Consider the following 21,604-nt stretch of genomic DNA (forward strand, 5'->3'; position numbering starts at 1 on the left):
GGGTCATTGTCTTTCTGCATGATGAGCATCCCCCGAATACGTTTTGAGGAATTTCTATGTAAATTCATCTTGTTGCCACCATCATGTGTTGTTGTATTAATAAAGATTAGTGAGCCTGTTCTAGAAACAGCCGTGCAAGCCCATCCTCCTCCATCACTTTCATCTCATCAGCCCATAAACCTTAAAGTCTGTGTCTCCTCCTGGAAATTTCAACATGGCTTTCTGATTTCTGCTGATTTGCATCTTGTGTTATGGCTTCTGTATGTCATCCGTGTACGACAAGAACAAACTATTTAGCTTCAGAGTGGACTGTAAATGATGCTGACTTGCCATGTTTGTAGTGGAAGTGATGGAAGCACCATGTGTGATGGTGGTGGTGAAGTATACATCCACACACATTTTTACGACCATCTTCATACCATAACCAGGTCTTAGACCTAGACCTAACTTAAAACCAAGTGTGCCCCTAATATTGACCCCAAAAGGAAGGCAAGTCACCACTATGTAACTGTACAGATAGATTTAAACCCCACACATTAAGAACAGCAAACACACACACACACAGTTACTGAAGAGCACCCGGGACTTACATGGAGTTCTGTATCTCACTGATGACTCCATTACTCTTCCTCACCATCTCATCCATCGTTTTTTTTTCCCTCTCCGCTCTTAAATCCTCTCTTCTCTTGCTTTCTCTACTTTCCCATCCCTCCTTGATGTGCACAAATGTAGACACAGAATTTCTTTTTTGTTATTCCCCCTTTTATAATCAGTAGTGACACTACGCTTCCTAACCCCTTCAATTCCATTATCTACAATTTCCCATCCTTCAAATAAGTCTGTCAATCTCACAGCTTACACATGCACACTATGAACAAAGTGCACAGTGAGAGGTGTCTGACATTGTTCCACCTTTATAACACCATTATTCTCCTTTGCACATACTGTCTCTCATCTCTGTTCCTCCCTCTCCCCCCTTGCCTCCAGCCTCTATCCTCTCCCTCACCATCCCACAGTCACTTTGAACGAGGCAGGCTGTGGTGAAAGAATTTGGAGAATTCCCACTGACCAAACCAACGCTGCCTGGCTGCTTGTCTCCCTCCTCTACATGGAACAGCTCTACCCAAATAAGGCTGGGCTTTTTAACTAGACGTGAGGGGAAGGAACACATCGACAGGGAGAGGGAGCTGCTGAAAGGCCATGCCCTTTTAAGGATGAAGTTTCCTTTTTTCCTTCCCTCTCTCCCTCCTATTTCTCCTTCAGTCTCCCTTTTTTCCTCCTCCCTCCCTCCCTTCCTCTCTCTGTTGGTTCACTATAGTGAAGTCATCTTGCCTCATCTGCTCCTTTTAAGCCGGCATTTTTGAGAGGGAGGTCCCTTTCGAGGCATATACAAACTCTCAGTCAAGCATTCCCACTCACCCTACAGGCTGCAGTAGTGGAGAACTGACCTATTCCTTCACACAGTGAGTATACTTTTATTATACTTCTACTCGCCCATATCGGACAAAGATCCAGATGTGGCTCTGCGACGGTCAGTAGGACAAATCAACAGTGGCTTGGGAAGATGGCATCAATTTACAGATCCACCAGCCTATAGTTTTAGGTCTCAGGCCTTCCTAGCTACTTATCAAAAAATATGCATATATTTCCATTTCCACCAAGAAGTTGTAGTCGTTTATAAGTAGGAAAAAAAAGTCCGCTTTTCACCATGCACCATGAACAAATTTTGGGAACGGGTTTTTGTGGATTATGAGTGTTATAACCTCTATTTGTTGTGTTCAGTCGTGTATGGGTGTTCATGTATATGCAAATACTGTACAGTTAGTTACATTTAACCAATCAGGTGTTTATTATTAGTTATTATTCAGTTGTTCGACATTAGAATAATTACCTGTTAAACTGTTGATGTAGAGTCTGGTTTAACCAGCGATCTGCTTTTAATTGTGGTTTCCACAATAACCTCATTTTTGGCTGAGCGTTGTTTCATTGTGAACTGTTTATCTTATAATAAAATTCAGATGAGGGTTAATATGTTTTCCATGTGGAGCAAGGACAGCAGAAGCTGAGAGGCGAGACAGATAGTGACGCATATCTCTGTCAGTCTACATACTTCTATTTGCACAAACAAATGATCCACTTCCATACATGGATTTTGGCAACAAGAATTCACAAGGTATGAAAGGACAGCACACACCCTAATGACCATACTGATAGGAGGATACAGGACACCAAAAAGTACAACAAAGCAATCAATAAATAAATATAATAAATAGAAATGAAATATTTACACCCATTTTTTGATCATCAGTGTTTTTCAGCTATTTAGTTGTAATGACTGACGATAACTAGCAAATCATTAAATATGGCAGCACACCAGCCCAGTAGGAGCAGAAGGGAAGTACCAATGGGCAGCTCAGCTTCTCAGCAGCAGCAACAGGAGCAGATAACACTATCTACACCGCCAATCCTGTGGCTCCACATAAATACAGCAGAACAGCAGTTTATACAGCCAGAAACAAACCACATCCGTGTAAAAGTGCACGGGCTCTGGCACTGAGTTCAATTGGACAGCACTAAAGTATCCACACCTCTGTCAGTAGAAATACATCAGTTCAGACATGCAGCAGCCTACAACGTCTGTCAGGACCGTGAAGCGTCTTGGCAGCATGTAAGGTTTAAGTTTAAAATGTTTTCTGTGGTCATAAAAGTCTGGCAAGTCAGAACAAAGCAGCAGTTTCTTGCTGGGCTGGCAGAAACTGGAGCTGCGAGGACAAACTGTAGTTTTCAATTTGCAGGGAGATCATCCCTCAACCAGATGCCTAAAGTGACATCAGCACTACTGAACTATACTGAAACAAGCTCCTGGATCTAATCTAACCTTTAATGAGCCCATACTCAGGAATAAAAATTATTCTTAGTAACAACTATCTGAACAAGTCCCAGGGAGTTTTTTCACATGAAATCATTATATGGTGGTTAGCTGTAGAGGAGGAGAGGCCACATAACGCCACGTTCCCTCAGGCTGCCACAGTTGCCACAGCCCTCACTGGTTTCCTGTTCTGGCATTAAGCAGATTTACCATGGTAATAGAGAAACAGAGCAGGCAAAACACATCTGAGAGACACTGATAGAAGGAGGGAAGGACGTGATGAAGTCATGCTTGTGGGATTGAGCAATGTGGGACTTTTGAAAGGACACAAAGACTTTCTTTTACTTGACATCTGTGGTTTAATACTGTTTCTGGTCTTCTTTATTAGCATTTTGCTTTTTGTATTGATTTTTTTAATCTCATTGATCCCTCAATCCCCTGTCTTAGTGATTATTAGGGATATAATAGAACTGTTATGTAACAATAGTTTTTCCTCTAAATGGTAGTACCATTATATAATGGTAGCAGAAAATCAATGGCAGGACTTAATGCAATAGCAAAGTGTGTAGAATTACCAGTAACAGTAGCAGGAGTGACTTTTATACTGTGCGTTAGCTGATGTAATTGCGCTAGAAGCAATAGTAACAGCTCTTTAAGTACTAAGGAATAAATGAATTAAACTAAGTGTTTCTGCAGTAATGCTTTCAAATGTTTCAGAATTAAAGTAGCATCTCCTGCTTCATACTATAGTGGATACACTAGTTCCATATCCTATAAGTTAAGTTGCTAAAAAAAAAAAAGCATATGCATGGACATTCTTAGACATTCAGGTCACTGAAAAAACTAATTTATAGAGAATTAGTAGAAGGTTTTATATTATATATCAAGCGAGTATTAAAAAATGTTTAAGGAGAAGCAGACAGCACAGAAGCCTGTTTAGCAGATAATCCTGATTTATAGGACCTGGGCTGGGATCCAAACATAACAGATCCCTGGATAGACATAAATACCCAAAATAGAGGCGAGGTCCTAACGGACTTGTTTAACCTCAAAAAAATATTATGTTATCTTTATATGGTTGTCATGCTGTACACACAGAGACACTGATAGAGGACAGAAGTTATGGGAGAAGTGAGATGGACCAGAAAAAGATGAATCTCTTCTCTTCTCTTCTCTTCTCTTCTCTTCTCTTCTCTTCTCTTCTCTTCTCTTCTCTTCTCTTCTCTTCTCTTCTCTTCTCTTCTCTTCTCCTGACACGAGAAGGAATTGAATACACAATGTGGTAAACATAATTTCTATTTCTTTCCCAGTGTAGTGTGTGTGATTTGCAATTGTGGTTCAAAGAGTAGTTTATGAGGCTAAGAACTCAATGCCAATGGAAAAAGAGTTAACGGCATACCAGACAAACATTACTCTGTAAGAATGATTATATAATGATGCTTGTCAGTGGGAATAGCAAGAGGAATAAGTGTGTGTGCATACCAAGCAAATAGAGACAGAGGCAGATGGAGATCAAACAAAGAATCTGAACCTGTGGTTGTATTTAAGTGAGCATGTTGCCCAGCATGTGTGTTTGGTTTCCTGCGGTCTGGAAAAGCACCATAGGGAATCCGAAGAGTATTAAACAGGGTTGGTGGTAACACTCTGCGGACACTCTGGGCATAAATCCATTAGCACAGCTGGAATCTAATATTGTACATGTGCAATGTATATGTTTGCAGTGAAGGAACAAGCAAACAAATACTTCATTTAGCAATATCACAGTGTACAAATACTGCAATTGAGCGTGGCAATAAAAACCTTTAAATATTATAAAAAAGTAACAGCGGAAAACTCAGATAAACAACAGATAAAGATAAACTCCATGGTTAATGTATTGGAACATTTGACAGCTAAAGAGTTTCCTTCAGGAGGTGGTGGAGACCAAAAACAGAGCTACAAGAAGAATTTATATTGTTCATAAAAAGAGTTTCATGGTTGCCCAACTGCATTCCCCATGCCAAGCCAACCAGTAGGTTTAACCTTTAACATTTTAATTTTGAACCTCCCCAGGAACAGGAAGTTGAAGTGACCTGAGATCAAGATGGCAACAAAGGTTGGATGGTGCAGACAGCACTTTGATATGGGTTTTGCACTTGGCTGTTGGCCCAAAGGCAATACAGAAGCATAAAAATAAAAAAATATAAAAAAAGTGCTGGCAGTGACGCGTGTATGTGTTGACAGAGGCCAAAAGAAAGAGAGCGAGAGAGTGTGTGTGTTAAGAAAATATGCAAAAAATCCGCTGGCTGAAATAGAGCTCCCATTGTTCACCACTTTGCCTCAGACATGAGTCCTGATAGGGCTAAATGGTGTGCACTAGGAGACACAATGCTGTTAATGACAATGGTATTCAAACTGTGTGCTGAGCATTTATGCTTACACGCTTTTTATCTGCATGTCTTTAACGTGTTAGCGTTATTGTGTACATTATTATGTATGTAATTTATATGGATGGAGTATCGCTGGGTGTCTGTGTGAGTAATTCAAACTATCATTTAGATGTCACTGCTCTGCATGTATGTGCATATAGGCTACCTTCAAATTTTGCTGCAATGTGAATGTTAGCTACGATTTGTTTTACCCAAAAAAAAAACAAGCAGTTTGCACTGAGAGATACTGATGCACTAAGATGTTAACACACAACAAAACGTGTGTGTTGTCATGTATATACACACTGCTGTAAATTGTAACGAAGAGGATTTAAATAGTGATGTTCACTGTCTCCTTTTTCCGTTGTATTCATGTTTGTTCCCACGCTGCCTTTCTCACCTTTGCTCTTTACTCCATCTTTTCGATCCTCTATCATACTCAATCTTTACATGACATTTTTAAATCTCACCTCTCAGGGAGTCGTTGGCATGGCTAACAAAGGCCCATCCTATGGCATGAGCCGGCAGGTTCAGGATAAGATCGATAGCAAATATGACCCTGAGCTGGAGCAGATCCTGGTGGAGTGGATCACCCGTCAGTGTGGATCTGGTGTGGGCAGGCCAGAGCCAGGCAAAATGGGATTCCAGACCTGGTTGAAAGACGGATGTGTAAGTGCAAAAAGACTGTTTTATTAATTGTTTTTAATCAAAGTAGCCTTGTGATTGACGTTTCTGAGGTGCTCTAATCCTTTTGTTTCAGGTCCTGAGCGAGTTGATTAACAGTCTGTTCGCTCATGACAAACCTGTGAAGAAGATTCAGAGCTCACCCATGGCCTTCAAACAGATGGAGCAGATCTCCCAGTTCCTGAATGCTGCAGAGAAATATGGTGTCACCAAGACTGACATGTTCCAGACTGTGGACCTGTGGGAAGGTCAGAGGGGTTTTGTGGTCTTTGCTCCTTGGTTATTCCAAGCATTTGATGAAGCATTTGATGGTTTGGTTTGGGTTTAAGCTCTGTGGTTGAAATATACCGGGGAAATAAAAGCCTTGAATATGACAATGCAATGAAAACTAATAATCCTGACTGTGTGTGTCGGGACAGGAAAGGATCTGGCTGCAGTGCAGAGGACCCTGTCAGCTTTGGGCAGCTTGGCCGTCACCAAGGATGAAGGCACATACAACGGAGATCCAAACTGGTTCTTCAAGTGAGTCCCATAATGAAACTGAACCCGCTCTATGATGCTGGTGTCCTTTTGAATTAGGCTTTTTTAAAATCTTTTTATGAAACACTGGAGTTTAGTTTGGGCCTTAACCTTCTGATATCTCTAATGATGTGTTGCAGGAAAGCGCAAGAGAACAAGCGAGATTTCTCCGATGAACAGATGAAGGCGGGCAAAAATGTTATTGGCTTACAGATGGGGTCCAATAAGGGAGCCAGTCAGCAGGGCATGAGCTATGGAAAACCCCGACAGATCCTGTAAAACCACTGAGCCACAGTTCCACCTCTTCAGCCCCTGACACCCTCTTAGTGCCTGTAAGCGTCTACCTGGTCTCCCACAACTCCCCTGTCATCGAAAACCTTTTCTTCTTTAGAGTTTAGTTTCCTTTCTAACAAGTACGCCCCACTTGCCACCTGCCCTGTAACCCCTCATGTAGATGCTTGCTCTGGTGGTAGAGTACACCATGCTTTGTCCCTCCCCCTGCAGTTAGGACCAGTACAACTGAATGTTTTTAGTCTTAAGTGAGATCATTTAAAAAAAAAAAGTGTATTGCCTTGGAGTTCTAAACACCAAGATGACCATGTGCCAAAAATCAATCTGTTTCCTCCCAGTAGGAAATAGCACTTAAAAGTCAATAACTGACCATTGTTTCATCTCTGATGTGTGACTTACAGCATCTGTTTACTAGATTATACATATTGGCTATTGACAGAAAAATGATTTGTTTATGTAAATTACAGAGGCATATTTTTCTTAAACTGAGTAGTAACCAGATATCCAAGGCCTACCAGGTATGTCCTGACATCTGGCATACCAGTAATGTTTAATTTTACCGTTACAATATTGTTCAATACCTACCACCTTCCACAATGCTGCGCCTGCTGTATCAGCGCCGATATTTTTGTACAGTCTTATTAAATAATGACTTTGAAATACATCTTGGAACTGACTTTGTGATTCTGGGGAATGGGAAGTTTGGGAATTGAAACAGACAGTAGGTGGTCCTAATATTTTAAAGGATAGGTTCAGGTTTTTTTTCCACCAAGTAGAAATGTTTCCTTCTTTACTGCCTAATACTTGCAACACTGACAAAAGTTGTTACACCAACATCTGGGTTTCACTGATTCACAATGTGTGTATAACAAAAAGTAAAAAGTACATGTATATAAATAATTTAAAAAGGACACTGCATCAAAATTGTTTTATTATAATTCAGATAACCCATGGCTTGCACAGCAAACAATTTCATTTCAAACACCCTTTTACATATAAAAAATTAAAATTTTTTTAAGAATTCTTAAAAACACTTTGTATAAATCATTCAACACAGTGGTTATATATTTGTACAGTAGGCACACACTGTGTGTATATTGTAATAAAAAAAAAAAATCTCTAATCAAATTTCACACTTAAAATCCCACTTCAAGTTTTTATCAGAAGTTGGCTGATAACCCAACAAGAAACAAGAGCTCAGAAAATTTATCTCATTCCTTCAGTACAACAGTATTCGCTTAAACTGCATTTTCAAGACCACTTCTTCATGGAAGACCACTCATGTCACAAAACACACACACACTCGGGGAACTACAGACTCACACACACACACACACACACACACACACACACACACACACACACACACACACACACACACACACACACACACACACACACACACACACACACACAGACCTACAGCAGATCTGTGGCTTTCTGCAGTAAATGCTTTTATCTTTCCTGTAGTTTTAAGACTTCACAGGTGTCTATACAAACTACCTCACCACAAAGTAATCCCAGTTCTTCTATGGGTGCACGTTTACATACAGACAAGCCTGTACACACACTTTTACACATGCACAAATACTATTAAACCAGTATTATTACATCCCTCTGCAATTCTGATCCTTACTGTGTTCAATCCCTGTCCAGATGGAAATTTCTGTCTCTCTCTCTCACACACACACACACACACACACATACAGACACTCACACAAACAAATGCAGTCATGTCTCATTGATATAAAGCATTCCCTAGCCCCTTACCTCAACCAACACAACTAAATACCTAACTGTATCTTATACCTAGGCCTAAAACTTAGTCTTAACCCCAAAAATGTTCTTTAAACTTGTAAGGAGCAACTAAAATGTCTTTGCAAAAATGACAAATTTGTCCAAACAAGGTGTGAACACACACACACACACACACATTCTTTCATCCCATCAGACACAGATTCTCAAACAAGGCCACATCTGAGGAATGCAGAGGACAAAGAGAATCAAGACTCTCGAGTCAAGTTCCTTTGCAGTCTACTTTGACAGCTATCAGCACAGTTACTGTTCGAACAGCAGCTGTATAAGAGGCTGGTTGGGTGGGGTGGAGTTGGAAGCCTGAGAGGTACCATTTTAGACAATGCTATTTAATCAGCGGATCTCCATTAAGAAGGGGCACCTTGGCCTCTGAGTCCAGCACTGCATTTAACTCTACCCCTGAGTCCCACTCTTCTTCTTCTGCATCATTCTCCCCTACCAACGCCTCCTCCACCTCTCTCCCATGGCGCCACCTCTTGACCTGGTGACCTCTCCATCTTCTGTAAAGGCAGAGGAGGCCCCTGATGTCCAGGTGAGCCAACGTGACCTCTAGTGTGTAGTAGAGAGACCAGAAGAGAGCAAAGCAGCCCAGCAACAGCAGGAACTGGAAGGCATTGGGAAAAAGAGAGAACAGGGGTAAATCATAACAGCAAGAGAGCAGGACAACACAGTAATCAGTGTCAAATTTCAGATCCACTTTCCGAATCAATGTGTAAAGTGGTACTGTCAACACCACTATGTTGTAAGTGGAATGTAAAATTTCCTGCCAGCATGTCTCACTCATTTCCAGTATAATAATCATGTTTATCCACAACTTTTCATTTTAATTTTTTTACAATTACAATCTTTGTAAAATAAGAATGATTTTAAATTCAAGACAGGCATGTGCCATTAATAAACAGACAAAATGAATAAATATGTATTGATTTCAGTAAGAGCAGCACTTCAAAGCTGGTCAGAATTGAGTCTGTTCTTGTGAAAACATTCGTTTAAAAAGATGCTCAACAAGGTTCACTGAAATTAAGCAATATATTAAGTAATATATATTTCATCACTCCACAGTGGGCACTATACATCTGAGAACTGATTATTTATTCATTGTTTAAATGTCTTGACCAGGGAACAGGATAGAAACAGAGATCAGGCTGAAGATCACATAATTTGTAGGCAGGAAAATCATAGTTAGTAAATAGTCTGGATGAAGAGACACAGACGGATGCAGTAAATGCACAGTGTGTGTGTGGTGTGTGTTGGGTTGTGTGCTATTTACCTTGAGGCTGTTGGAAGTGAAGGGGTTGACGATCTCCGGGGGAATGTCCAAGCCTGGAGGGCAGGGCAGAGAGAAGTTGCTGTCCAGATACTTGCCACTCATAGCCTCTTCCACCAGCCTGTCAATCAGTGCACATCCAATCATCATGAAGAAACATCCTCAAAGCAAAGTATGGCAAAACACTGAGATAGTCATTAAACTTCAATCTGGTGTAGCGCTCACACAGATTCAATGAGTATGAAAAACTTTATGACAAACTAATTGTAATTGGCTGTACTGAAGTAAAAACAAGCTTGACTGACATTCAGTAAAGTAAACCAAACGCTCGATGTCCATGTGGCTTGTGAGGTCTTACCTCTGTCTGTCCTTGATTTCACTGTAAGTCATAGAGGAGCCATACAGAGTCAACTTCCGCTGCTTTAACACTCCTACTGCTGCACACAGCACAGATGATGGCTCTTTTACAGGAACAGAGAGATGGATAAATTACAAGTCAGTGAAATATGCAAAATAAAAAAAAACAAAGAAAAAAAACAATAATCTAAGGACTACTATAAAGGACAGAAATGTGTATGTTTCTGACTCTTATAACTTATGCACATCTTTGCTAATGCTTCACAGAACTTGTCATATGTAAAGTGTGTGAAGCAGCGACTTACTGCGGCCTGATATTTCAAGGGTGTATTCGCCCTCAGCTCTCTCTCCCCAGCAGCGTACAGTGGAAAAGGTCCAGTCCTGGTAGCCTGTAGGATCACTGTATGCACAAAAGTGCGCACATACAGAAACAGTATGCAGGTTTGTAGTTTTATACTTTTATATGAAGTTTGATACATTTCAATTGTTAATACCCAACTTAGTGCATTAAAACACTGATTTCATTCAGTTCTTCCTTGTTTTATGTTTCACCTGTCAATGGCTCGGCGTGCTCCGATAACTGATTTCATACCACTGGGGCAGACCAAGACAATCTCAAAATTGCCTCGGCAAGGGTGGTTTATGGTCACGGTAACTGCCACATGCTCCAGTGTCTCCATTCCAGACTGTTTCAGGTCTTCAGCAGACACTGAGGAAAGGAGAGAGCAGCGTAATGTGTGTGTGTTTCCATTTCTTGATAAGGGTTGTCAGTGTACTTAAAAAATTAAATTTGACCCACCACTAAAACAGCTTAAAATGCTTTTATCCACGCCAGCAGCGTGACAGTTTTGGTTTGCTAGCCTACACGTTTGATCCAGGTATACAAGGTGTCTAGAACTTGAAATGTATGCGTTTTATGAAAATATTGGCTGGATTATCATGGAATTTGTACACGCATTCAGATTTTTTATTTTATTTTGGTATATAATGTAAGAACATAATAACCTACTCTCCTCTCTCATATGAATATACTACATCCCTTGCAAAGTAATAATGGATTGTAAATATACTAATATGATACATTTATAATAATACAGTATATAATGTAATTGAAGAACTAAAAACACTTTGAAATTTTATATAATTTCATTACTGTCTGGCATACTCAGGGAAAACTGATATTAAATATTAAAACTGGAACTAATTCTCTTTAACTTAAATGTTCCATCGGACTCTGGATCTCTCTCCTTTACTTTCTTTCCATTAAAGTCTAATGACTCTCCTGAACCACCTCCCACCCTCTTGCTGCAAGTGTGGTAATTTCTCGGCATTTCCTGGGCTCTGAATACTAATGAGCCATGTTGCTCTCTGACCATGTAGGGCTGCACACATCCTCGGGGCAGGGAGCGACGCAAAGGGACGAGTGAGTGAGGAGAGTAAACAGATGTGTGGAAGGAGAGACCAATAGTCAGGGAACAAAAGAGGGTAGAGAGACAGTAAGGAGATGAAGACAAATTAAGGGGAGGGTCGCGCAGGTTGTAACAGTGGCAGATTAGAGAAAGAAAGAGAAGACTGAGGTTGTAAGGAGAGAGCAGATAAAGGAAAAAGAGGTAGAGAAATGACAAGAAAACAGATCTGGTGGAAATTTCCAACAACACACTGCGACATTGAAAGAGACTGAGTGGGCTGTAGAGTTTCATTCAACTTGCGTATTACTTCTTTGCATTTTCAACTGAATTTCTAAAAAACCTATATCCACTTGATGAACTATATCCCTTCTAGGTGAGTGATAATATACTCTAAATCAACAACAGAGGGACATGTCTGTAGTCTGCTCCAAGAATCTGAACGGCCAGCTTCGGTCAGTCAAGTCAAGTCAGTTGCATGATCTCAGGTTAAGTATCAAACTTTGTCATTTGTCTTTGTGCCATTTATTCCTAAATGATAAATGCCACATTTTCGTGAAACCTCTTACAATAAAGTCTACATTCAAATAACATTATGACTGTTTCATTTCAAATCCACAGTGGTGTATAAAGGCAAAATCCTAATAACTCCAACACCGTCCAGACATGTCTGATTCACACATCATGTCACCTCAACACATTTGTTTTTGAACATCCAATGTTTTGTCTGACTTGGCTGAGTTTGATACTACTCAGTGATGAGTACTGAAAGGCCCAGTTGCCAAAAAACCCTTAGTCCAAATATGGCTGCTGTCTCTGGATCTTAACACCAAAAAATGGCTGAGGTATTTTCATGACATTTTGTGACATGAGCAGCCTACCACCTAAATTAATAAGGTAATGTGAGGAACATGCTATCAGATGCAACAACAAAAATAAACAATAAAAAAGTCTTATATAAATTATTATATTATTTCACTAAATTGTACATGTAATAAACCATTATTATGGTCAAGTACTTCATGTGACACGACGGCTGTGTTAGAGTGACTGTTAAAAGGGATGTTGTAATTAGACAGTATAAATATCCAGACAGAAATCTTCGCAAAGCATGCTTTGTTGAAAAGAGGGGGGGGGGGTTACTGCACTCTGCAGCTATACATGTTCTGTTCTTGTGTTGTTTTAACTTTTTCAGAACAAATTCCAGCTGAATACTGACCTGTTGTCACATTTTTAACAAACTGTTCTCTTTAATCACAACATTTCTACTTCGCTTTCCTTCGTTTCAGAATAACCCAAAACTTCAGCCCTTCATTGGCATTCCCATCTGATGTCGACACACACACACACACACACAGTTTTGTATGTATGTCATGGTTACTGTGAGGACACTCATTGACATAATGCATTTCCCAGCCCCCTACCGTCACGTAGGATTTTTATATATCACATGTACTGCCTTAGCCTAAACATTACCCTATCCCCCAACCAAAACCTAATTCTGAAACATAGTCTTAACCCCAAAATTACTCTTTAAACACTCTTCTCATTTTGAGGACAGACTAAAATATCCTCACTTTGTAAAAATGTCCTCAATCCAAAGGTTAAAAATTCATGCAGGCCCTGACAATGCTAGCCATACAAGCACACACACACACAAGCCTAGAGCTGGAATGACTGACAAAGCCAGCCTTAAGCCATGCTTAGTGTGCATGTACATAAACACACATTTGTAGCAGCTTTGCTCACATGGGAAGCCAGCAGTTAGAAGTACTCAAGGAGCAGGGCATTAACCAATCGGGCTGCCAAAACACACAGAAACTATGACAACAAACACAGCTGATTAGTAGGATGGGCAGACCTGAACACTGTCAATGACAAAAAAAACTGTCAAGTATTTAACCTTGACTAATGTAAAGTAAAGTAAAAAGTGTTTTAAAGCAGACTGATTTGTTTCAATTTCTTTTTGAAGTTAAGCCCAGACACATTTTGTGAATCTGCTACGTAACTGCCTGTGACTCCGGTTGTATGAGGCTATACACACACGCACACACACACACACACTTGTCTCTGGCTGTGTTCCTAACTGCAACAAGGCCATAAAAGAGGGAAGATACATATTAAGGGTGGAGAGGAAAAGAGATGAGGGAGAAGGAAATGATTTGGCTAGAGTGAAGTGAAGTCACTATGAACTTATGTATAAAAAAAGTGTGTGTGTGTGAGGGAGAGACATTCGAGTATGAGTGAATCAGACGTGTGAGAAAAGAAAAAAAAGGAACAAAAAGTACTGAGAGGAGTTGTAGAGAAAAATAAGGTTAAAAGAGAAAAAAGAAACAGCAGCAACTTGGAAAAATCACACCCAGTATTTTCAAGTGGATGTGGGACCTCGCAAACAAGAGAACTTTACCTAATATGGACAGGCAGACTGACTGAGAACCAGGCAGGGAGGGAGGAGAGTCAACTGAATAGTTCAGTGTGTAAACTCGACAAGCAACTGTCCAGTCCAGTGCTGAGAGAGTGAGGGAGCAGTATTACCTTTCCAGCTATAGATCAGCTTATTGTTTGGGATGAGTTTTTCCTCTTTAGTGACTAAGCTCTGATAGGAAACAAGGAACGGCACTGACTCCCACACCTAAAAGAAACAGCAGCGAAGCCTTAGTGTCTGGTAGTAACACAATTCAATATAAATAATCTGTATTTATTCAGAATAAACATAGCTACTAGGTGTAGCTCCTAGTTTTCTGTACGTGTGTACCTTAGCAGCATTGACAAGCCTCCATGCGTTCAGCAGTCCAAAACCATGCTGGTGGCTGTGTTGGAAACCAGCTCCATTCACACTCCAGTCAGCGCTGTTGTCACACTGTTAAAACAAACAAAGATTCTACGTGTGACTGAGTTTGCTCTTTGTTCGCATGTAACAATGATAAATCGAGAAGAAAGCAAAAAAAGCCTACATTTTATTTTTACATGTTTACAGTCTTCTGGGCTTCTGAACAACACAAAGCTAGCCATTTCCCTCCGTTTCTCAATTTCTCATCTCTATATCTCTGTATTTAATTCACAAATATAAATTACAGTCAAATGTAATGTTGGTATGAATCTTGACATCTGGGCTGACACTAACAAGTGAAATCACTTTGTAACTGAGATCATTATAACCACTGAAATAGATCTCTACCTTGGTGGCAGTGAATGCAATGATGTGCTGGATATCCCTCCAACTGAGGCATGGTCGAACCTGAAGCATGAGGGCGACCATTCCTGCTGCGAGCGGGGCTGCGGCAGACGTGCCGGTATGGCCCTCTGTGCAGCCTGTACCCTGTTGCATGGACCAGTCTGATGTCACCTGCACAGACAAACACATGGGTTGAGTGGAGGAGATACAATGGAAAAGTCATATACAAACAGTACCAAAGGTGGGAATAGCTCTAGTCCAAGCATAAACTGTGATCAAAAGGCACTCAAGGCAAGGTTATCAAGAAAGCATAGACAGGTGGACTAATTGAATAAATAAATCACCAAACCACGGAAGATTGGTGGTAAAATATTACAAAACAACAAATTTACTGCAGATTTTCATAGTTCGGCGCCGTTTATCCATCCATCATCACAAGGTCACAAGGAGGCCGGAACCAATAACAGCTGGGATTGGTGACAGTGTTAAACACCACAACATTGTGCCACCCTCAGCACTGTTTATGTGAATGGTAAATGATCTGCATTCTCATTTAGTGGTTGTATACAGTTGTCTCTTATATACGATAAATGTAGCACAATGTGAAACAGACACAAAGACAAAGCAATTGTACCAGTAAAAATTATAATAAAAATGTATAACTTAAGATGTATATTTAAGAAAGTAGAAACACAGAGACGTTGACAGTTGTTGAAGAGAGAGGATTTATCGAGACGATTTATTTTACGAGCGAACATGGCAACATGTCGTCTTAATGCTCTCTTACAACTTCTTCTCTCATCCACATATGTGGAAGACTTAATGGAACAACATTAAGTCACTATGTGCAAGCCCCACAGTATGTCACATACCTTCCATGTATATACACACAGTGACAGTCTGTCTAACAGCTTTGTAACTGCCAGCCCTCTGTGTTTATATGCAGACTGGGTGTGTGCCTTTTCCAACAGCTGTTCCAGCCGTGTTTCGAACCACTCTGTAGTGCTGTGTGTATACTATGTTTCCAAGAGGGCTAGTCATGTTAATTTACAGCATCATTATAGATACTTCAGCACAAATTTGTGTCCATTAAATATCTTATTCTAGAAAGTTGTTAACTGCATCTTACATTAAAACCTACAGTACATAATCAGGAATCTTGTGACGTATCAGCCTCTACAATAGCCTCAAACAATCACCATTAAAGTTTGACAGGAACACTTGATGTTTCCCATGATTTATTCAGATGTTATGGCAAAAAAAAACTTTGAAAATGCATCTGTTCTTGGCAGATTCTACATGGCTTCCACTGATTAATACACTAATGGGCAGTGTGTGGTAAACACTTGGCCTGTGCGTATACTGTGGTCAGTGGTGGATCAGTCTTCTTCAGACAGAGCGCAATCCTAGTTAGTTTTCTCTCTCAGACATTGAAGTCCCTGTTCTAAACTTTGTTACCATGGTCACAACCACAAACAGTGCAAACAGAGGCCTGTAGCATCAAGGGACTTTTACTCCTATCATCATCTGTCATCAATTTCAGATCAAAATAGCCTTTGCTCCTCCTGAAGTGGAGTTGTTCGCTCACTAACTTTCAAAAAGTTAAAACTGAAACTTACACAGACCTTTACTACCATCTATCCATTAGCTATACTGCTTATTCCGTATAGGCTTTCAATGTTGATCCTGGCTAACATTGCATGGCTAGCATGCAGACAGACAAACATTCACATGCACATTCAACAGGCAATAAGATAAACAACAGTAACATGGAGTTCAAGAGTGTAACAGGACCTGGAGAAAATTACGCAGACACAGGGAGAACATCCTAACACTACACAGATAGGCCCCAGCCAGCCTGCAGGTCTGAACCCACAATCGTTGTGTTATGAAATATGAAAGTCTCTTAATAAACTGTGATTTGACCAACTCAAAAAAAGTTACTTGATAGCATCATCTCATCAAGTTTCTTAGCTTAGGGTAGCTCGTCAGTGACTTCCTCCTTTCTTGTTGTTCCTTGTAACACTGTTTACGTATTCTCTAAATGCAGTCATCCTGTGTGTGTGTGTGTGTGTGTGTGTGTATGTGTGCTTACAATGCTCCTTAGTTTGTCGTCGCCACTGCTGAAAGTAACAGCGAGCATAGAGGCACACTCCTCAGCATAGAAGGGCATCTTGCCTTTCTCATCAACTGCTCCTACAAGACACACACATCCCACCAATGATTATCTACAGCCCTGTGTGCACATGTCCACATGAAAACACAAATGAGTATGCAGACACAGAGGCTTACACACCAAAAAGTCTCAGAGTCTTACCAATTGTGATGGTGTAGATGGAGTTGGCGTAGCCATCATAGTTGCAGTTGTCATCGTACTGACCTCCATTTCCACTTGCAACCACAAAAATGCTGCCGAAGCCTCGTCTGCCTGCAATAACTCCATGCTGCAGTGCAGCCTGTGGTAAGTGAGAGGAAAAAAAAAGTTAAATCACTATACAGATTATTTCATAATCTTATACAGATTATATTATTTTTCATGTCTGCTCAGCTGCAACTGATCTGTTACAGTTTACTGCCCTCTACAGGTCATAAACAATGCTGCAAAAAACTGTTCTCACCTTGCCCAGGGGATGTGGTCCATCTACAGTGCGTCCATCGTCATCAGGACCCCAACTAGAAATAACAACAGTTTAAATCAGAATCCAAAAGATACTTTCCCAATAGGAAACAAATATTGTAATTTTTTCATAGGAAGTGCAGACATTAAATCAAAAATCTTTAAAATCTGTTAAATAAAGGATATCAAAGAAAGGTATGCTTAGAGAAACAAATATTAACACACATAAATGCTTGTGACATATCATAAAAGCTACTTTGCTAATGGAAATAGCTAATAGAAAAGAGACATGCTTGTTACCTGCAGCTGTAGATGTCATTGATCTGGTAGTGTTTGTTAAAGGCTATGGCTTCAAGGCTGTCTGTCAGAGGGCCATCCAGAACTCTGATACCTAATAAACAGAAGAAGCAAGGGCTGTTTTGATCCATATATGTAACCACTGTCTCAGCCTCTATGTCAGAAGGAATTCATTCTGGAACCTCCAAAGTGACACATTACATTTTCTTGTCTGTACCTGCAACCTTGCTGCCATAGGCAACACCCACAGCACAGACACTGTTGTTTGGAACAGCTGCAATCTCTCCAGCGCAACGTGTCCCATGGTGGTTGTCACTGTGAATGTCTGGGTGAGGCATGGGATCTGGGTCATTGGAATTCAAGTCGTAGCTGCCCTCTGGACTCTGAGAGTAAACCCAAACATTGAATAAGAAAATCCAGGTACAATTCACACAACTACTTAATATTTCTTCTGGTTGTTGATGTCATAAACTTGAGGCTGTTTATATAGCTGGAATATCTTTCTCTACATGTTATAAGAGGCACCTGAGAATTAAAGGAGTATATGTTAGCACTGACTTACATAGTTGGACTGAATATCCTGGTGGGTGTGTTCTAGCCCATCATCTACCACCACCACAGTGACTCCTCGTCCTGTAATGTTGCGTTCCCACAGCCCGGTCACATTGATATCCATACCTGTATTGATGTGATTGTGCTGCAAAAAAAGTAATGCTGAGGTCATGTAATGAGGCTGGGCAAATAAGTAGTTGAAAAATGCAGTACACTGTGAAGGAAAGGAGGAATGAATACAGGCTTCCCTGGCCTTTACACAATTTACTCAAGTTGCCTTATGTGTTTGTACCTATAAAACCCAACACTGTACAACCAAGACCTAAGATTACGTCAGCTATAACTAGAACGATTGACTGACTACCATATTAAATATAGTCTTACTTTGGACAACTATATTTTTAAGTGAGTCATCTACTTGGTGACTTGTACTTGTGTGTTTAACTGCTTAAGAAGTAAGGAACGAGTAATACCAGTTCAGAAGATGATAAACCAGCACAACTTTCACACGCATATCACAATACAACATAGGCATTTATGTACACAATTCTGTATGCAAATAAAGATTAGAATAGTAACACGTAGTGAGCACACGTGAGGTAATATCTAAATGGCTTCTCAAAATCTATGTTTAGGTATTAACTGCAAGACATAATGCACACTGATGACTTTGTCTGTAAAAGTTATTTAATTATAATCCTATACCACTATTAGCGAGTGAGGATAGTAATAATAACAAAGCTACATCCTTACCAGGTGCCACTGTCTGGGGTAGCGGGGGTCGTTAAAGGCCATTGATCTCTTTGAGCGGCTAAGTAATCTCTCCTGGGAGTACCATAGAACATGAGGGTGGGCTGCAAGAACATCTCCTGGCTGGACACTTTTTTCCCAGATACTTTCCACCGATTTAACATCAGGCTTTGCAGAACAAAACAAGTAGTGGCCTTCAAGGTGTCCAATTTGGCCCTGGTTCTGCAGACCTGCCTGCTCTGCTACCTGGGGTGGAGAAAATATTGATGATAACTAGGGAAAACAATATCTTTATAAAAATCTGTAAAATATTGACACTGTGCACCACGCAATAGTCAAACAAAAATGGCAGAAGACTATCAGACCTATCTATAAAAGTGTACCTGGTTGGCTATAACATCCAGGTGCGCAGAACTGTATTCATCATCATCATCATCATGCTTGTGATGTGGGCCAGTGTGGAGCCGAACAGCCCAGGACTGACTTGGACCGCAGGATGGCGAAGGCCAAGATGAGGAAAGAGAGGATGAAGAAAAGGGATTTAATAAGGCAACAGAAGGTAGAAAGAGCACAAGCAAGAAAGTAAAGGAGGACAGAAAAAGGAGGAAAAGAAATGTGGGAAAATAGGATGCTGTCATGGCAACGGAGGGTGGTGACACACAGGGTGAACCAGGCAAGCCCTCCTCATCTGAACAGCAATCTGGATGTCAGACAAAGACAGGGAGAAAAGAAGGTCTTGTTAATAGTGAGGACATACCGAGAATGAAGGGTTGGTTGCTTCTCAACTGTGTGCTGCATTTAGAGGCCACGTGCTAGATTCGCAGCTTTAGACTAACTGGATGCCAGTTCAGTGCACTGTGACTACAGAACATTTGTTTAACACATTGTGATTAAATCAAAGTCTCTGCACTGACTACTGTGAAGATGCTTTTACATATGAATGCTACTCCATTAGCAATGGGAATCCTACTATGTTTTGACATGAAAAAGGTGAAAAGTCCATACACACTTGCAGTAGCCTACCTGGTGTTTCAATTAAACAAGATTTTAATTTAATTAAACACATATTTATCTAGAGTATTGGACGAATTGGGCCAAACAGTCAGAGGTTACCAAGAGAATGCTTTTGCTAGTCAGTACAGTGCAGTCTTCACATAAGGTAGGGTTAAGGGTAAACAGACTCAAGTACTCAAGAGCCAAAAGGATTACTATTAGGTCATTTAGATGTCCAGCCAGAAAACTGTCCAACAGACAGTAAAGAGACAGAATTTAAAACAGTTTACATGGTAGCATTAATCTTACCCAGGAGCAAGTAAGTGCAAATAGCTTGTTAACCTAGGAAAACACAAACACCTGTCAGCTGCTCTGTAGCTAAATATCTGGTTCTCGCCACGTTATAAGACACATTTACTATATCCACCTCTATATTTCGCTGCTTTCAGCATCAGGTTTTAAGAGCTGATGTTTTTGTTTTGATCAAACACGCTGGATACATTATCAGCTAACGTTAGCTAGCCCAATTTAGCTGATTACTCACTTTTTGTTTAACGTTCACCAGCACCCCAGCGTGCTACTTGGGCAGCCAGTAATTACTGTCGCCGTGACAGTCGACAGAACAATAATAAAACACATTAACAACTATGAAAAAAGACAAACAAATAAACTCAGAAAAAAACATAACTGAAAGACGCGAAACGTCGTTGTTGTTGTCATAGCTTTGTAACAAATGCTACGTTAGCTGTCCTGACGCCAACAATTGAGATCGCTGTTTGTATGTGAAATAACCCTAACACACGAATAGTAGCCATGGCAGATTATATGGGCAATACAGTTTTAACTCACCGCTCCACCGAGTTCGTTTTTCTCATCTGTTCCTTGTGAAATATATGAACAATTTCTAGGTTGTCATTTTACTTCCGTAACCTACAAGCAACAACCCGAACGTATTACGTCATTCAGTTGTTACGCAGAGTCGTACGTGCTCCGTGATTGGTTGAGACGTAAAACAGCGTACAGATGAAGTATCTGTGTAGTAGAGACTGTTTACTGTCATTAGTGTCTTATAAAACTGTAGTACTACTGCTCAGAGGTGGTAACTAAGTACATTTACTTTTTTAAGGTAGGTCTGCTGTAACGTTAGGGGAGACCATAGAGGTAGATATTGTTCATTTTAGGGTTAGAGTTAGCCTCCATTTACTACACAGTTCTAGATTGCTGGTTCAGGTTCCTAATACATAATAAAATCAAACAATTAATAATTATGTTTTATTAAGAATTAACCCTCTGGTAGTAAAAACATACATACAGTTGTCAAAACTGTGTCCACTATTAGCAGCTGTGTCCTGTTTTTTTTGTTTTTTTGAGTATTTTGTTGCCATATTTTTCATCTTTCAACGTTTGACAAACAAATCTGGACTAGAGCAGTACTAGTTGATATTGTCAATGGATGCACAATGTTAAATTGAATTTAAAATACATTCTTTGTGGAGTACCTGTAATTTTGTACAAGGAAACTTCAAAATATGTGCTTAGTACCTCAGCTTCAGTAGTGAATTGGAAGTGGTCCTTTTGCTTTAAGTGGGGTATGTTTTAGGCAA

General features: G+C 40.2%; 2 protein-coding genes across 3 annotated transcripts; one reads left to right on the forward strand and one right to left on the reverse strand.

Annotated features, from left to right (window-relative positions):
• Positions 1 to 1,312: 1,312 nt before the first annotated feature.
• On the forward strand, positions 1,313 to 7,435 carry tagln (transgelin). 2 transcript variants are annotated; one of them, XM_026374408.1, is made up of 6 exons: positions 1,336 to 1,463; positions 4,922 to 4,964; positions 5,755 to 5,946; positions 6,038 to 6,209; positions 6,381 to 6,483; positions 6,621 to 7,435. In XM_026374408.1, the coding sequence occupies exons 2-6, from the start codon at positions 4,953 to 4,955 to the stop codon at positions 6,757 to 6,759; spliced, it is 618 nt and encodes a 205-aa protein (XP_026230193.1). In that variant the 5' UTR covers positions 1,336 to 1,463; positions 4,922 to 4,952; the 3' UTR covers positions 6,760 to 7,435. The 2 variants fall into 2 exon arrangements, with proteins under 2 accessions (XP_026230204.1, XP_026230193.1); XM_026374419.1 differs by lacking the exon at positions 4,922 to 4,964 and having other exon boundaries at positions 1,313 to 1,463.
• A 249-nt stretch (positions 7,436 to 7,684) lies between these two features.
• Positions 7,685 to 20,951, reverse strand: pcsk7 (proprotein convertase subtilisin/kexin type 7). Its single transcript, XM_026374343.1, has 17 exons — positions 20,850 to 20,951; positions 19,391 to 19,707; positions 19,011 to 19,253; positions 18,268 to 18,402; positions 17,923 to 18,088; positions 17,709 to 17,799; positions 17,410 to 17,464; positions 17,109 to 17,247; positions 16,887 to 16,987; positions 14,795 to 14,962; positions 14,372 to 14,476; positions 14,152 to 14,248; positions 10,763 to 10,919; positions 10,516 to 10,610; positions 10,212 to 10,314; positions 9,857 to 9,974; positions 7,685 to 9,190 (listed from the first exon to the last, which is right to left on the reverse strand). Exons 2-17 carry the CDS (start codon positions 19,643 to 19,645, stop codon positions 8,912 to 8,914), a joined length of 2,307 nt encoding a protein of 768 aa, XP_026230128.1. The 5' UTR covers positions 19,646 to 19,707; positions 20,850 to 20,951; the 3' UTR covers positions 7,685 to 8,911.
• Positions 20,952 to 21,604: the final 653 nt, after the last annotated feature.

Source organism: Anabas testudineus, chromosome 13 (genome assembly GCF_900324465.2).
Source record: "Anabas testudineus chromosome 13, fAnaTes1.2, whole genome shotgun sequence".
Taxonomy (NCBI): Eukaryota; Metazoa; Chordata; class Actinopteri; order Anabantiformes; family Anabantidae; genus Anabas; species Anabas testudineus.

Bases quoted from the DNA above. Each gene is read 5' to 3' on its own strand.
- tagln (XM_026374408.1), top strand. The intron at 6,210-6,380 runs GTCAGAGGGGTT...GTGTCGGGACAG, and splicing joins GACTGTGGACCTGTGGGAAG to GAAAGGATCTGGCTGCAGTG. The intron at 6,484-6,620 runs GTGAGTCCCATA...GATGTGTTGCAG, and splicing joins GATCCAAACTGGTTCTTCAA to GAAAGCGCAAGAGAACAAGC.
- pcsk7 (XM_026374343.1), bottom strand. From the start codon at position 19,645: ATGACAGCATCCTATTTTCCCACATTTCTTTTCCTCCTTTTTCTGTCC. The intron at 19,254-19,390 runs GTACACTTTTAT...TCTCCACCCCAG, and splicing joins TGGATGTTATAGCCAACCAG to GTAGCAGAGCAGGCAGGTCT. The intron at 10,920-14,151 runs GTAATACTGCTC...TCCTTTCCTCAG, and splicing joins GCTGATCTATAGCTGGAAAG to TGTCTGCTGAAGACCTGAAA.